This window comes from Saccopteryx bilineata, chromosome 5 (genome assembly GCF_036850765.1).
Source record: "Saccopteryx bilineata isolate mSacBil1 chromosome 5, mSacBil1_pri_phased_curated, whole genome shotgun sequence".
Taxonomy (NCBI): domain Eukaryota; kingdom Metazoa; phylum Chordata; class Mammalia; order Chiroptera; family Emballonuridae; genus Saccopteryx; species Saccopteryx bilineata.
Window position 1 is genome coordinate 143,454,581 of NC_089494.1, and position 18,204 is coordinate 143,472,784.

The 18,204-nt window shown below is 39.9% G+C and overlaps 2 protein-coding genes across 10 annotated transcripts in view; one reads left to right on the top strand and one right to left on the bottom strand.

The window, feature by feature from the left end:
- The window catches only part of MLLT10 (MLLT10 histone lysine methyltransferase DOT1L cofactor), a 297,166-nt gene that overhangs the window by 199,518 nt on the left and 79,444 nt on the right, over positions 1-18,204 (bottom strand). The window lies entirely within an intron of this gene.
- On the top strand, positions 9,342-9,737 carry LOC136338438 (NADH dehydrogenase [ubiquinone] 1 alpha subcomplex subunit 2-like). Its single transcript, XM_066280829.1, has one exon. It carries the CDS (start codon positions 9,342-9,344, stop codon positions 9,639-9,641), a length of 300 nt encoding a protein of 99 aa, XP_066136926.1. The 3' UTR covers positions 9,642-9,737.

Consider the following 18,204-nt stretch of genomic DNA (forward strand, 5'->3'; position numbering starts at 1 on the left):
AGGAGGAGATGAAGAAAAATGTCCCAAATGAAAGAACAGAAAAAAACTCCAGAAAAAGAATTAAACAAAATGGAGACAAATAATCTACTAGATGCAGAGTTCAAAACACCAGTTATAAGGCTGTTCAATGAACTTAGGTGAAGAGTAAACAAACTTAAGAGACAACTTCAACAATATAAAGAGGACATAGAAACCATAAAAAAGAACCAGTAAGAAATGAAGAATACACTAACTGAAATGAAGAATAATTTATAGGGAATCAACAATAGAATAGATGAAACCGAGAATCAGTATGGGGATCTGGAATATAAGAAAATGAAAAATACCTATTAAGAACAGAAAAAAAAAAAAAAAGAATCCCCAAAAATGAGGATATTGTAAGGAGCCTCTAGGACAACTTCAAATGTATCACATTCATATCATGAGGGTGCTAGAAAAAGAGAGCAAGAAATTGAAAACCTATTTGAAAAAAAATGACAGAAAACTTGACCTGGCCAGACAGCTCAATTGGTTAGAACATCATCTCAAAATGTGAAAGTTGACCCTGGCTGGTTTGCTCAATGGCTAGAGCGTCAGTCTAGTGTATGGACATCCCAGGTTTGATTCCCAATCAAAGCATACAAAAGAAGAGATCATCTGCTTCTCTTCCCTGCCCTCTCCACTTCTCTCCCTCTTACCCCTTTGCAGCCTGTGGCTCGGTTGGTCCAAGAGTCAACCTCAGGAGCTAAAAGTAGCTCAGTTGATTCAAGCATTGGCCCCAGACAGGGTTGCCAGGAGGATCTCTGCTGTAGCATATGTGGGAGTCTTTCTCACTATCTCCCTTCCTCTCACTTAAAAAAAATTTGAAGATTGTGGGTTCAATCACCAATCGGGGCACATACAGAAACAGATCAATGCTTCTATCTGTTTCTGTCTCTCTGTCCCTTCCTCTTTCTAAAATCTAATCAATTATAAAAAGTTTTTTTAAATGACAGAAAACTTCCATAACCAGGTGAAAGAAATGAACATACAAGTTCAGGAAGCACAGAAAGTCCCAAACAAGATGAACCCAAAGAGGCCCACAGCAAGACACTTCATAATTAAAATGCCAAAGATTTAAAGACAGGGATAATCTTTCTTTTCTTTTTTTAAGTGAGAGAGGGGAGATAGTGAGACAGACTCTACTATGTTGCCCCAACCAGGATCCACCTGGCAACCCCCATTTGGGGCCAATGCTTGAATCAACCAAGCTATCCTCAGCACCTGAGGCCAATGCTTGGACCAACCAAGCTATCCTCAGTGCTCAGGCTGACACTCAAACTAACTGAGCTACTGGCTGCAAGAGGGTCAGAGTGAAGGGGTAGAGAGAGGGGAAGAGAAGCAGATGGTCGCTTCTCATGTGTGCCCTGACCAGAAATCAAATCTAAGACTTCCACACACCAGGCCAACACTCTATCCACTGAGCAAACTAGCCAGGGCCTAGACAGGGAGAATCTTAAACGCAGCAAGGGAAAAGCAGTTAGTTACCTACAAGGGAGCTCCCATAAGACTGTCAGCTGCTTTCTCAACAGAAACTTTGCAGGTCAGAAGGGATTGGCAAAAAATATTCAGAGTGATAAAAAGCAAGGGACTACAACCAAGATTACTCTACCCAACAAAGCTATCATTTAGAATTGAAGGACAGATAAAAGAGCTTCCCAGACAAGAAAAAGCTGAAGGAGTTCATCATCATCAAACTATTACTGCATGAATTGTTAAGAAGGGGAGAGGAGGAGAAGAGGAGGGGAGGGAGGAGGAAGAGGAGGAAGAAAAAAGAGGGAGGAGGAAAAGGAGGAGGAAGGAAGAGGTGAGAGAAGGAAGGAGGAGGAGAGAGAAGAAAAAAGAGGAAGATGAGGGAGGAGGAAGAAGAGGAGTGAGGAGGAGAAGGAAAGAGGAGGGTGAGGGGAAGGAGGAGGAGGAAGAGAAAAGGAAAATGAGGGAGAAGGAGGAAGGAGGGAAGAGAGGATGGAGAAAGGAAAAGGAGGGAGGAGGGAAGAGGAGGAAGGAGAAGGAAGGAGGAAGAAGGAGGAGGAGGGAGGAGGAGGGAGGAGGAGGGAGGAAAAGGAAGAGAAGAAGAAAACAAGGGAGGAGGGAGGAGGCAGGAAGATGTGGAGGAGGAGGGACAAGGTGGGAGGAGGAGGGAGGAGAGAGGAGGGGAAGGAAGAGGGAGGAGGGAGAAGGAAATAGGAGGAGAAAGGAGGGTGGGGGAAGGAGGGTGGGGGAAAGAGGGAGGGGGGAGGAGGGAGGAGGAGGAGGAGAAAGAGGAAGAAGGGGGAAAAAAAGATAAAAAATATGAACAATAAGCCCTGGCTAGGTAGCTCAGATGATTACAGCATTTTCCCAATATGCCGTGGTTGTGAATTTGATCCCCAGTCAGCGTACATACAAAGCATCAACCAATGGATGCATAAAATAAGTGGAACAAGTCAATGTCTCTCTCTCTCTCTCTCTCTCTCTCTCTTTCTTCCCCTTCCACTCTAAAAATCAGTAAAAGTTTAAAATAACATGAACAATAAAATGGCAATAAATACATACCTATGAACAATTGAATCTAGAAAACAAAATAAATGAACTAGCAGACTCATAGATACAGAGAACATTTTGATGGTTGCCAGAATTGGGGGAGGGGTGTAAGAAGATAGCAGGTTCACAAAGGTGAAGGGATTAAGAAGTACAAATTGGTAGTTACAGAACAGTCATGGGGATGTAAAGTACAGCCTAGGGAATATAGTCAATAAAATTCTAATAACTAAGTATGGTATAAGTTATATATAATAGTTAACAGGATGATCACTTAGTGGGTTATATAATGTTTATTCAGTGGGGTCTATATCTGAAACAAGTATAATACTGAATGTCCACTGTAATTGTAAAATAGAAAATGATTTCAACAAAAAAGAAAAATATAGCCAAAAGGATGATTTAACACAATTAAATTTAAATATAATACTAATTAACTGAATTACTAAACTGATTAAAATCAATGCTAAAAAAATACTTATATAATCACAAAAAAGGGAAAAAAAGAGGGAACAGAGGAACAATAAAATAAGGGAAATAAAATAAATAAAGAAAAATTAAAAAAATAAGGGAAATAATCAAGTAGAGTAACAGGAGACTTCTGCTAAAGATAGAATAAAGATGGAATAACAAGTACCAAACATAGCCTACTGTATGAAACATGCATACTTTCTAATACAGAAATACAATGGATAAAATACTTGAGACAATGGTTTTTAAAGATGTTGGATATTAGGTAATAAACGACAACCATCCCAAATACTTAAGAAAAAAATGTGAGTTCTCGGTTTCCCCATCTCAATGTCTTGAGAGTTCTTCCAAGCCAAGGCACAGGATAAGAAACTGAAGCCAAACCCAGGACACATCTAAAGCTTAGGAGATTTGGTGAGACCAAGGCAGCTAAATTTGGTAAGACAAAATACCAGAAGGGAAAGCTCTTCACAGAGAGAGCACTACAGAAATAAACACAATCACAGAAAACCAGTTAAATATTAAGAAGAGAACATGTGAGTGAAGAAATTACATGGCTTAAGAGAAGAATCATCCAAAAGTATTCAGCAGGCACAAAAGGCCAAGAACCGATTTCCTCTAGTCAAACTAGAAAAATCTATAACTCTTAGAACATTACGTAGAATACTCAGTAGTTGGGAACAATTACCCCTAGACCTAGCACTGCTCTGGAACCACCTAATAAATTATAAAAGCAGAACTTTTAAGGGATCAAACTATTTCCAAGGACTATAACTACATATTTCAGAACAAAACTCAGGATTTTTAGGAATGCAAAATATCCAAAATTTGGTCAGCAAAAATAGTGGAGTAGGCAGCTCCAAGGGCACATTTCATCAAAGAAATATATATATTTTTAAATGAAGCAGGAACTGTTAAAACCAATTCTGTCAGAACTGTAAAAAATAGAGTAGAACATTTGCAGCACTCAAATAAATGCTAAATAAAGAAAAAAGCAAGTTACAAATGGTAGAAAGGCTTTTGGCATTTTTACTCTCCCTTGACCCATGCCCACTGTGGTTCAGTAGAGGTCTTAAAGACAGCTCTGTGAGCCTGAACTGTGGTGGCACAGTGGATAAAGCACTGACCTAGAATGCTGAGGTCGCCAGTTTAAAGACCTAGGCTTCCCCAGTCAAAGCATATATGACAAGCAATCAATGAACAACTAAGGTGAAGCAACTATTAGTTGATGCTTCTCATCTTTCTCTATTCCTGTCTGTCCTTCTCTCTCTCTCTCAAAAAAAAAAAAAAAAAAAAAAAAAAAAAAAAAAAGCCAACTACAAATGCCTGCTAGGCAAAGGATAACTAAAAAAGAAACAGTTCAGAAAGAAAATGTAAAATCTCCAGAAAGCAATCTCAATCACATGGAAGCTGGGATTATAAACCACAGAGACTACTAAATGAAGTTCTGAAAATACTCAATGAGATGTGAGAAACATTGATAGGCAATTTAATGCACTCAGAAAACAAATTAATGAATAAAACAAATACTTCACAAGAGAGAGACTGAAAACTTTAAAAAACAACCACATAGAAATTCTGGATATGAAGAATGCAATATACAAACTGAAAAATGTATAGTTGATATACAATAATTAAGTATAACTAATAGAACTGGCCAGGTAGAGGATAGAATTAATGACATCAAAGACAGGCAATTAGAGATGATGCAGAGGGAAGAGAGAGAATCAAGAAATTTTAAAAAATGAGAGAACTCTACAAGAATTATCCAACTCCATCAGAGAGAACAATATAAGAATAATGGGTATACCAAAAGAAGAAAAAGAAAAGGGAACAGAAAGCCTATTCAAACAAATAATCAATGAGAACTTCTCAAATTGATGAAAGCTTCTCAAATCAAATCCAAGAAGCCAACAGAATACCTAAACCTCAACCCAAAGAGTCCTTTTCCAAGGTACATATTAATAAAATTGTCAGAAATTAATGACAAAGAAAGAATCCTCAAGGCAGCCAGGGAAAAGAAGAAAGTAACATATAAAGGGAAGCCCATCAGGTTATCATCAAACTTCTAAGCAGAAACTCTACAAGCCAGAGAGAGTGTACCCAAACATTCAAAGTACTGAAAGAGAGGAATTATCAGTCAAGAATAAAATATCCATCAAAGTTATCCCTAGGCCCTGGCCGGCTGGCTCAGCGGTAGAGCGTCGGCCTGGCGTGCGGGGGACCTGGGTTTGATTCCCGGCCAGGGCACACAGGAGAAGCGCCCATTTGCTTCTCCACCCCCACCCCCTCCTTCCTCTCTGTCTCTCTCTTCCCCTCCCGCAGTGAGGCTCCATTGGAGCAAAGATGGCCCAGGCACTGGGGATGGCTCCTTGGCCTCTGCCCCAGGCGCTAGAGTGGCTCTGGTCAGGGCAGAGCGACGCCCCGGAGGAGCAGAGCATCGCCCCCTGGTGGGCAGAGCGTTGCCCCTGGTGGGCGTGCCAGGTGGATCCCGGTAGGGCGCATGCGGGAGTCTGTCTGACTGTCTCTCCCCGTTTCTAGCTTCAGAAAAATACAAAAATAAATAAATAAATAAATAAAAAATAAAAAAAAAGTTATCCCTAAATATAAAAGAGAAATAAAAACTTATCCAGATATACTGAAGCTGAGGGAATTTATCACCAGAAAACCCCACTGCAGGAAATACTCAAGAGGGTCATGCTACCAGAAATAAGGAACATGTAACAAACCTACAAGTAAAAGCTCCAACAAGTGTATGATATCAACAGGGATATATTGTGACAACAAAAACATAAAAGTGAGGGGATAAAGGTCTGAATTAGCAAAAGAAGATGGTGGACAGATGCATTCACAAGACAAATGACTATTGTATATATGAAACTTTTTTTTTCAATAGTCTAAGGGTAATCATCCACAAAAAAACTAAAATGGCCTGACCTGTGGTGGCGCAGTGGATAAAGCGTCAACCTGGAAATGCTGAGGTCGCCGGTTCGAAACCCTGGGCTTGCCTGGTCAAGGCACATATAGGAGTTGATGCTTCCAGCTCCTCCCTACCTTCTCTCTCTCCCTCTTTGTCTCTCTCTCTCCCTTTCTCTCTCTCCTCTCTAAAATGAATAAATAAAATTTTTAAAAAAAACTAAAATAGAAATACATACCTTTAAAAAAGAGAAAACAGAGGAAAGAAGCATGAAATACCAAAATATATATATATATATATCAACAAACTGAGTGGGGAGGAGAAGGCAGTGAGGGAGGAAGAAAAAAAAAGTTGAAAACAATAAACTGGCCCTGGCCAGTTTGCTCAGTGGTAGAGCGTCGGCCTGGCGTGCAGGAGTCCCGGGTTCGATTCCCCGCCAGGGCACACAGGAGAAGCGCCCATCTGCTTCTCCATCCTTCCCCCTCTCCTTCCTCTCTGTCTCTCTCTTCCCCTCCCACAGCTGAGGCTCCATTGGAGTAAAGATAGCCCGGGTGCTGAGGATGGCTCTGTGGCCTCTGCCTCAGGCATTAGAATGGCTCTGGATGCAACAGAGTGACGCCCCAGAGGGGCAAAGCATCGCCCCCTGGTGGGCATGCCGGGTGGATCCCAGTTGGGCTCATGCGGTAGTCTGTCTGACTGCCTCCCCGTTTCCAGCTTCGGAAAAATGAAAAATAAAAATAAAATAAAAAATAAAAACAACAAACTAACAAACACAAAGGAAAACAACCAACAAGGATGCAAAACTACCAAGAAACAAAAGATAAAATGGCTATAGAAAATCCTTATGCATCAATAATTATCCTAAATATAAATGGCCTGAATTCACCAATAAAAAGGCACAGAGTAGCAGACTGGATCAAAAAACAAAACCCAACCATTGGCTGCCTTCAAAAGACACATCTAAGCTATAAGTAGACTCAAAGTGAAAGGGCTGAAAAAGATTCTCCAAGCAAGTAATATCCAAAGAAAAGCCCCATGTAGCCATATTTATGTCCGACAATACTGATTTGAAGATAACAAAGGTAACAAAAGACAAAGATGAACGTTTCATAATGATATAAAGGGAAAACTACACTGCAAAAATATAACACTTCTTAATATATATGCAGCAAATCAGGGAGCACTAAAATATGTAAAACAACTACTAACAGAACTAGTAGGAGAAAGAGACAAAAACATTCCATAGTTGGGGAACTCTGCATCCCAGTCCGACGCTCTATCCACTGCGCCACCGCCTGGTCATGGGGAACTCAATACTCCATGAACAGCTCTAGATAGATCTTCCAAAGACAGTCAATAAAGAAATATCAGCCCTTGTCGGTGGCTCAGGGTATAGAGCACTGGCCTGGCTTATCCCAGTCAGGGCACAGAGGAGAAGCGACCATCTGATTCTCTCCCTCTCTGTCTCCCCCTTCTCTCCTGCAGCCAGTGGCTCAATTCCTTTGAACATGGCCCCAGGCACTGAGAATGGCTCAGATGGTCCAAGCACATCTGCCGCAGGAGCTAAAAAAAAGCTCAGTACTTGAGCATCGGCCCCCCCTGAAGGGGCTGCTGGGTAAATCCTGGTTGGGGTGTATGAGGCAGTCTGCCTCACTGTCTCCCTTCCTCTCAACTTAAAAAAAAGAAAAAGAGAGAAATATCAGCTTTAAACAGCACAGTAGACCAAATAGGCATTTAGGGGGTCCTGTGGTTACAACACAGTTCCATTCCTACGACAGTGACATAATTTTGGTGAAGTCAAAACACACCCTAGCCTAAGTCACTACCTATCCTAAAACAGTGGAAAAATCATAATCTAGATCAGGGGTCTCAAACTCGCGGCCCGCCGAACAATTTTGTGCAGCCCGCAGACTAATCCACGAAGTTCAAAATATTTTGGATAAAATTAAGTAAGCCCGTGGATTAGTCTGCGGGCCGCACAAAATTGTTCGGCGGGCCGCGAGTTTGAGACCCCTGATCTAGAACATATAACAACACTAAGCCAAAAATGGCATAAGTAAGCATACTGGGGGATGCCAACTCCCATACTCATATACAGCGTTACTGCGTATTCTTCTCCCATGCACAACCAAACTAGTTGGCCCATGTAGTACTTAAATTAAGTACACTAACAGCATAGGTGAACCACATATCAATTTCTTTTAGGTTTATATGGGAGTGTCTTAAACTCGAAACATTGTGTGTTGAGACTGTCGTACCTGAAGACCCCGTATAATTGACATCTAGAACATTACGTACCAGAACATCAGATTATACACTTTTTTCTCCAGCACACATGGAACATTCTCAAGGACAGACCATATGTTGAGACACAAAACTAACCTCAAGAAATTCAGGAAGATTTAAATTGCATCAAGCATATTCTCTGACCATAAAGCTTTGAAATTAGAATTCAACTGCAAAAAAAAGGAAAGAAACACACAAAAATGTGGAAACTAAGCAATATACGGTACCTCTAAAAAATGACTGGGTCAAAGAAGAAATAAAAGCAAAGATCAAAGGATATACACAAATGAGAATGACAACACAACATATCAAAACTTCTGAGATGCAGTAAAAGCAGTAATAAAATGTATATCATTACAAGATTATATCAAGAAACAAGGAGATCCCAAGTAACCTAACATCACATCTGAAAGAACTACAGTAGAAAGAAGAACAAAGGCAACCCAAAGTCAGAAGAAGAAAAAATAAAAATTAGAGCAAAACTAAATGAAATAGAGAAAAAAACTATAAAAATTAATACAACAAAGAGCTGGTTCTTTAAAAAGATTAATAAAATTGACAAACCCCTGGCTAGACTCACTAAGGAAAAATGAGAAATGACTCATATAAACAAAATTAGAAATGAAAGAGAAGTTACCACAGACTTCATAGATATACAAAGGATCATTGTAGAATACTATGAAAGATTGTATGCCAACAAATTCAGCAACTCAGAAGAAATGTGTAAGTCCCTAGACTGAATCATGACAATCTTCCTAGGCTGAATAGACAATCTTCCTAGACTGAATCATGAGGACATAGAAAACATAAACAGACCAACAAACTGAGGAAATAGAAACAACTATCTAGATGGCCTTACTAGTGAATTCTATCAAACATTCAAAGAAGATTTGGTACATATACCCCTCTTAGTCTTTCAAAACACTTGAAGAGGCAATACTTCCTATTCCTAATACATTTTATGAGGCCAACATAGCCTTGATTCCAAAACCTGGCAAAAACATCACACATAAAAAGGAAAACTACAGACCAGTATCTGTAAGGAATAGATACAAAAATCCAAAACAAAATACTAGCAAATAGAATACAACAAATCATTTTAAAAAATAATATGGGGGTTCTAGAGGCGATGGCAGCAGCCACGGCAGCTCGTGGGATTGGGGCCAAACTGGGTCTACGAGAGATTCGCATCCACTTATGTCAGCGTTCACCTGGAAGCCAGGGCATCAGGGATTTCATTGAGAAACGCTATGTGGAGCTCAAGAAAGCAAACCCCAACCTGCCCATCCTAGTCCGCGAATGCTCAGATGTGCAGCCCAAGCTCTGGGCTTGCTATGCATTTGGCCAAGAGAAGAATGTCTCTTTGAACAACTTCAGTGCTGATCAGGTAACCAGAGCTGCAGAGAATGTACTAAATGGTAAAGCCTGAAGCCTTCACTGAGGATTAAGAACAGTCCCACAGACTGGGCTCTGCTGGACTGAGTACAATGTGGAAAAATGTGTTCTCCTGTTCTTTATAAAGCTTGTGCTGTAAAAATAAATAAATAAATATAGATAAATAAATAAATAAATAAATAAATGAAATGGCCCTAGCCAGCTGGGCTCAGTGGATGAAGCATCGGCCTGGCATATGGATATCCCAGGTTCGATCCCCAGTCAGGGCACACAGAAGAAGAGATCATCTACATCTCTCCTCCCCCTTATTTCCTTCTTCCCCTCCCGCAGCCAGTGGCTTGATCGGTTCAAGTGTTGGCTGGGGTGCTAAGGATAGTTCGATTGGTCAGAGCCTCGGCCTCAGGCACTAAAAATAGCTTGGTTGATTTCAACAATCAGCCCCAGACAGGGGTTGCCTGGTGATCCCACTCAGACTCCCACGCGAGAGTCTGTTTCTCTGTCTGCCCTCCTCTCACTTAAAAAAAGTAATTAAATAACACCACTACTAATAATACATCACGATCAAGTGAGATTTATTCCAGGAACAGAAGAATGGTTCAACATATGCAAATTAATCGGCCCTGGCCGGTTGGCTCAGCGGTAGAGCCTAGCGTGCGGAGGACCCGGGTTCGATTCCCAGCCAGGGCACACAGGAGAAGCGCCCATTTGCTTCTCCACCCCTCCGCCGCGCTTTCCTCTCTGTCTCTCTCTTCCCCTCCCGCAGCCAAGGCTCCATTGGAGCAAAGATGGCCCGGGCGCTGGGGATGGCTCTGTGGCCTCTACCTCAGGCGCTAGAGTGGCTCTGGTCGCAACATGGCGACGCCCAGGATGGGCAGAGCATCGCCCCCTGGTGGGCAGAGCGTCGCCCCTGGTGAACGTGCCAGGTGGATCCCGGTCGGGCACATGCGGGAGTCTGTCTGACTGTCTCTCCCCGTTTCCAGCTTCAGAAAAATGAAAAAAAAAAAAAAAAAAAAGCAAATTAATCAATGTAATACACCGCATTAATAAAACAAAGAACAAAAATCATGTGATCTTATCAATATATGCAGAAATAGTATTCTCTAAGACAAACATCCATTAATGATTAAAACACTCAATAAAATGGGTAAAGAAGAAAAGCACTCCAACAAGATAAAGGCCATGTAGGACAAACCATCAACCAATATCATTCTAAAAGGTGAAAAACTGAAAGCTTTTCCTCTAAAATCAGAAACAAGACAAGGATGCCCACTTTCACTACTCTTACTGAACACAGTTCTGGAAGTCCTAGCCAGAGCAATCAGGCTAAAGAAAGAAATAAAAACCATCCACATTAGGAAAGAAGGAGGAATCACTTTTTGCAAATGACATGATTCTGAGACTCCAACAAAAAACTATTAGAAACAATAAACAAATACAGTAAAATCCAAGGATACAAAGTTAATAAACAAAAGTCAACTGCCTTCCTATATGCCAACAATTAAGCATCAGAAAATAAAAAAATAAAAAAAAATAATTCCTTTTACAATTGCAACAAAATAAAATAAAATACCTAAAAATACTTATCAAAGGATTTAAAGGACCTACATATTAAAGACTAGAAAGTATTATTAAAAGAAATTGAAGCCTGGCCTGTGGTGGCCCAGTGGATAAAGTATCGACCTAGAGCTGACCAGGCGGTGGTGCAGTGGATAGAGCGTCGGACTGGGATGTGGAGAACCCAGGTTTGAGACCCCGAGGTCACCAGCTTCAGCGCAGGCTCATCTGGTTTGAGCAAGGTTCACCAGCTTGAGCCCAAGGTCGCTGGCTCGAGCAAGGGGACACTCGGTCTGCTGTAGCCCTCTAGTCAAGGCACATATGAGAAATCAATCAATGAACAACTAAGGAGCCACAACAAAGAATTGATGTTTCTCATCTCTTCCTGTCTGTCTGTCCCTATCTGTCTCTCTCTCTCTCTCTGTCTCTGCCAAAAAAAAAGAAAAAAAGGTAATACTTTTCTATCTCTGCCTCTTTTCTCTATAATATCAATAAATAAAATCTTTTTAAAAAAGAAACAAAAACACACAATGAAATGAAAAAATATTCAATGTTTGTGGACTGGAAGACTCAACATAGTTAAAATGGCCATATTACCCAAAGTAATAGATAGATTTGATTCAATCCCCATTAAAATCCCAATGTCATCTGTTTTTAAAGAAATACAATAAAAAAGCCTGTCCTGTGGTGGCACAGTGACTAGAGTATCAACCTGGAACACTGAAGTAAGCTGGCTCGAAATCCTGGGCCTGCCTGGTTAAGCAATTAATGATCTAAACTGAAGCAACTATGAGCTGATACTTCTCATTCCTGCCCCACCCCAGTAAAATCAGTGAATAAAATCTTAAAAAAACAGAAAGAAGTGACCATCTGCTTCTTTCCCCTTCCCTTTCCCTCTTCTCTTCCTCTATCCCTCCTGTAGCCAGTGGCTTAATTGGTTCCAGCATCAGCCCCAGACAATGAGGACAACTCAGTTGGTCCAAGTCTCACAGCCTCAGGAGCTAAAAATAGCTCAGTTGACTCAGGCATTGTTGCTGGGTGGATCCTGGTCTGGGCACATGACTGTGTCCGTCTCACTGTCTCCCCACCTCTCTTAACAACAGCAACAAAAAAAGTGTGTGTATGTGGCCAAAACAACTGTATTTTTCCCAATTCTTTGCTAATGCCATAATGTATTCTATACAAAAAACACTTCAGAGTTGGCTGTTCAAAATGGAATTGTATACTAATCTTTGAGTTTCTTCATCAGTTACTTAATTTTTACGGCATGCCACAGTTTATTAAATTCATGGTACTAAGCTATAAAGAAACACCAATATCAATGAGGGAGGTAACTAAAAATAGAGATGAAAACGAGAAATACGCAATGGTTCTCAAGAAAGCACAACAAAATTTACAGACAGAAGTCTGCATTTCTTTTTATCAAGCAAAAAGACCCTTAAGAGATTTAAAATTAACTTTCAATAGAAACATCATCTGTCCACTAATATACAAAAGAGAGGGGAAAAATCAAAAACAGATTTTAACTCTAACAAAAGGAAAGAGTGGCTTTTTTTCAAAAATAATTCTATAAGAAACTGTATCCATTCAAAAAAGTCAAAATTTTAATAAAAAATATGTAGATCATCCTGCATTAAGGAAAATCAATGCTGAAAGACTTCAAAGCTGCTCTACTAGGTAAGGAGATCACAACTGGAAGAAGCCTACAAGTCATACAGAGAATAATGGGGAGGCAGAGAAGTGTAAGTCATATGCTTCAACAAGATAAGTCCTCAGCCTGACCAGGTGGTGGTGCAGTGGATAGAGCATCGGACTGGGATGTGGAAGACCCAGGTTTGAGACCCCGAGGTCACCAGTTTGAGCACAGGCTCATCTGGTTTGAGCAAAAATTCACCAGCTTGGACCCAAGGTCGCTGGCTCAAGCAAGGGGTTGCTCGGTCTGCTGAAGGCCCATGGTCAAGGCACATATGAGAAAGCAATCAATGAACAACTAAGGTGTCGCAATGCACAACGAAAAACTAATGATTGATGCTTCTCATCTCTCCATTCCTGTCTGTCTGTCCCTGTCTATCCCTCATTCTGACTCTCTCTCTGTCTCTGTAAAATTAATTAATTAATTAAAAAGACAAGTCCTCAGAAAAAGTCCTGGATGAATCAGAAATAATGAAATTACCAGATGCAGAGTATAAAATAATGATTGTTAGGATGCTTAAGGATCTCAAAACTACAATGGATGGACTTCATGAACACCTAAATAAAGAAATTGTAAGCATCAAAAAGGACATGGAAATCATAAAGAAGAACCAGACAGAAATGACAAACACAATATCAGAAATGAAGACTACACTAGAAGGAATTAAAAGCAGGCTAGATGAAGCAGAGGATCGAATCAGCGACTTAGAGAACAAGATAAGTGAAAACACGAAAGCAGAAAAGCAAAAAGAAAACAGTATCAAAAAGTCCAAGGAACCCTGTGACAACATGAAGAGAAACAATATCTTTATAATAAGGGTTCCTGAAGGAGAAGAGAAAGAACAAGGACAAGAGAAGATCTTTGAAGAAATTATAGATAAAAATTTCCCTAAATTGATGCAGAAAAGAGTCACACAAGTTCAAAAAGCAGAGAGAACCCCATTAAAAAAGAACCCAAAGAGACTCACACCAAGACATATCATAATCAAAATACCAAAGCTAAGAGATAAAGAAAGACTATTAAAAGCTGTAAGAGAAAAACAGTCAATCACCTACAAAAGAACACCCATTAGGATGACATCTGACTTCTCAACAGAAACACTTGAGGCCAGAAGGGAATGGCAAGAAATATTCGAAGTAATGCAGAACAAGAACCTACGACCCAGACTACTTTATCCAGCAAGACTATCATTTAAAATTGAAGAAGAAATAAAAAGCTTCCCAGGCAAAAAAAAACTCAAGGAATTCATAACAACCAAACCAAATGCTGCAAGAAATGTTAAGGGGCCTGCTGTAGGTAGAAAAAAGAAGGGGGAGGGTATATATATATGGTTTACCGGAAAGTTCTGTCCGTTTTTGGAATAAAACAAAATACAAACTTTTCTTACCATCAATAAACTTTATTAAATAATAGAATTGCCATTATCAATGATTTATTGCCAGCGTGAGGGCAATTTATATATCCCATTTTTGAAAAATATTTCATCTTTTGATGTGAAAAATTGAACCAGTGCTTGTTTGATATCTTCTTCATTTTTGAATTTTTTGCCCTTCAAAAAATTTTGTAAGGACAAAAACAATTGATAGTCAGAGGGTGCTAAGTCTGGGGAATATGGTGGATGCAACAGACATGCTTCTGTAGCATTTCTTCCTTGTTGAAATTTGTAAAATTACAGTGGCACAAATGAACTTTATCAGTAGCCATGGGTACACTATCACTTCACACATAAGACTAATGTGAATCAACTTTGTTTTAGTTAATTTGCTACGTCAGTATGTATACATTAAGTGATAAAAATAGAGAGGCATACATGCGCCAAATAAACATGTGCTTACGTGTCAAAACTTGTGATAGAAACGAACAGAACTTTCCAGTAGACCATATATATATATGTACAGTCGTACCTTGAGATATGAATTTAATTCGTTCTGTAACTGAGCTTGTAAGCCAATCACCGCATATATCAAACTGCTGATGCTGAACCCGTACACCAACTAGCGGCAGCTTCCCAAATCACAACCTGTATCTTGGAATGTTGCTTGGATCTCGAAAAAAATACAGACCAAGTGGCAGCTCATATCTTAAAATAAAAAATTGTATATTGGTCTGTTCGTATCTCAAAGTACCACTGTATATATAGTAAAAGAGGAATATAGATTTAAAGGAAAAAAATGGCAATAAGCAACTACATATTAATAATAACCTTAAATGTAAATGGATTAAATGCTCCAATCAAAAGACATAGGGTAGCTGAATGGATAAGAAAACAAGACCTGGCCCTGGCCAGTTGGCTCAGTGGTAGAGCGTCGGCCTGGCGTGCAGAAGTCCCGGGTTCGATTCCCGGCCAGGGCACATAGGAGAAGCGCCCATCTGCTTCTCCACCCCTCCCCTTCTCCTTCCTCTCTGTCTCTCTCTTCCCTTCCCGCAGCCGAGGCTCCATTGGAGCAAAGATGGCCTGGGCGCTGGGGATGGCTCCTTGGCCACTGCCCCAGGCACTAGAGTGGCTCTAGTCGCAACAGAGCGACGCCCCGGAGGGGCAGAGCATCGCCCCCTGGTGGGCAGAGCGTTGTCCCCTGGTGGGTGTGCCGGGTGGATCCCGGTCGGGCGCATGCGGGAGTCTGTCTGACTGTCTCTCCCCGTTTCCAGCTTCAGAAAAATACAAAAATATATATATAGAGAGAAAGAAAGAAAGAAAGAAAGAAAGAAAGAAAGAAAGAAAGAAAGAAAGAAAGAAAACAAGACCCATGCATATGCTATCTAAGACACCCACCTCAAAACAAAAGATACACATAGACTGAAAGTAAAAGGATGGAAAAAATATTTCATGCAAATGGAAAAGAAAAAAAGGCTGGGGTAGCAATACTTATATCTGACAAAATAGACTTTAAAACAAAGACTACAGTAAGGGATAAAAAAGGTCATTACATAATGATAAAGGCAGCAATCCGACAGGAAGAGATAATCATTATAAATATCTATGCACCTAATATAGGAGCATCTAAATATATAAAGCAGATTTTGATGGACATAAAGGAAGAGATCAACAGCAATACTATACTAGTTAGGGATTTCAATACCCCACTAACACAAATGGATAGATACTCAAAAAAAATAAACAAAGAAACAGCAGAATTAAGGGACATACTAGATCAGTGGTAGTCAACCTGGTCCCTACTGCCCACTGGTGGGCATTCCAGATTTCATGGTGGGCGGTAGCAGAGCAACCAAAGTATAAATAAAAAGATAGATTTAACTATACTAAGTTGTTTTATAAAGATTTATTCTGTCAAACTTAGCGAAAATCCAACATAAAGTACTTGGTAAGTAATTATTATTATATGCTTTAACTTGCTGTAACTCTGCTTTATAAATTTTATAAAGTAAAGTTACTTCCCTATTTTATAAATCACCATTATTGTAGAACTGGTGGGCAGTTAGAAAATTTTACTACTAACAGAGATACAAAAGTGGGCAGTAGGTATAAAAAGGTTGACTACTCCTGCACTAGATCAACTGGTTTTAATAGATATCTTCAGAACCTTTCACCCTAAAGCAGCAGAATATACATTCTTTTCAAGTGCGCATGGTACATTCTCTAGCATAGACCACATATTAGGGCAGGGGCCCCCAAACTTTTTACACAGGGGGCCAGTTCACTGTCCCTCAGACCGTTGGAGGGCCGGACTATGAAAAAAAACTATGAACAAATCCCTATGCACACTGCACATATTTTAAAGTAAAAAAACAAAATGGGAACAAATACAATATTTAAAATAAAGAACAAGTAATTTTTTTAAATTTAATTTTATTTATTCATTTTTAGAGAGGAAGAGAGAGGATAGAGAGACAGAGAGAGAGAGAAGGGGGGAGGAGCTGGAAGCATCAACTCCCATATGTGCCTTGACCAGGCAAGCAAAGAGTTTCAAACCGGCGACCTCAGCATTTCCAGTTTGACGCTTTATCCACTGCGCCACCACAGGTCAGGCAAGAACAAGTAAATTTAAATCAACAAACTGACCAGTATTTCAATGGGAACTATGCTCCTCTCACTGACCACCAATGAAAGAGGTACCCCTTCTGGCAGTGCAACGGAGGCCGGATAAATGGCCCCAGGGGGCCACATGCGGCCCGCAGGCCGTAGTTTGGGGACCCCTGTATTAGGGCATAAAATGAGTCTCAACAAATTTAAGAAGATTGAAACCACTGCTTGCCTGACCTGTGGTGGCGCAGTGGATAAAGCGTCGACCTGGAAATGCTGAGGTTGCCGGTTCGAAACCCTGGGCTTGCCTGGTCAAGGCACATATGGGAGTTGATGCTTCCAGCTCCTCCCCCCTTCTCTCTCTCTGTCTCTCTCTCCTCTCTCTTCCACTCTGTCTCTCTCCTCTCTAAAAATGAATAAATAAAAAAATAATAAAAAAAACAAAACAAAAAGAATTAGTATTTAAAAAAAAAAAAAAGAAAGAAACCATATCAAGCATCTTCTCTGACCACAATGGCATGAAACTAGAAATCAACTACAGTAGAAAAACTGAAAAATACTCAAACACTTGGAAACTAAACAGCATGTTATTAAAAAATGAATGGGTCAACAATGAGATCAAGAAAGAAATAAAAAAATTTCCTTGAAACACAAATGAAAATGCGCATACAACAACTCAAAATCTGTGGGACAGAGCAAAAGCAGACTGGAGAGGGAAGCCAAAAGCAGAGCATTACAGGCATACCTTAAGAAGCTAGAAAAAGCTCAAATAAACAACTTAATCTGCAATTAAAAGAACTAGAAAAAGAACAAAAAGTAAAGGCCAGAGGAAGCAGAAGGAAAGAAATAATAAAGATCAGAGCTAAAATAGATGACATAGCGACTAAAAAAACAATACAGAGGATCAATGAAACCAAGAGCTGGTTCTTTGAAAAAGTAAACAAGATCGATGAACCCTTAGCCAGATTCACCAAAAAAAAAAGAGAAAGAACTCAAATAAATAAAATTAGAAATGAGGGTGGAGAAGTAACAACAAACACAGCAGAAATTCAAAGGATTGTAAAAAAATACTGTGAAGAACTATATGCCAAACAAATTAGACAACCTAGGTGAAATAGACAAATTCCTTGAAAAATATAATCTTATAAAAATCAATCTGGAAGAACCAGGAAACCTAAATAGACCGATTATAACAAATGAGATCAAAACAGTTATCAAAAAACTCCCAACAAACAAAAGCCCTAGGACAGGTGAATTCTACCAAACATTCAAAAAAGAACTAACTCCTATCCTTCTCAAGCTATTTCAAAAAATTCAAGAAAGAGGAGGGAAAACTTGCAAGCTCCTTTTATAAGGTGAGCATAATTCTGA

What these genes read in the sequence shown, in the direction of transcription:
- LOC136338438 (XM_066280829.1), top strand. Translation starts at nt 9,342, where the DNA reads ATGGCAGCAGCCACGGCAGCTCGTGGGATTGGGGCCAAACTGGGTCTA.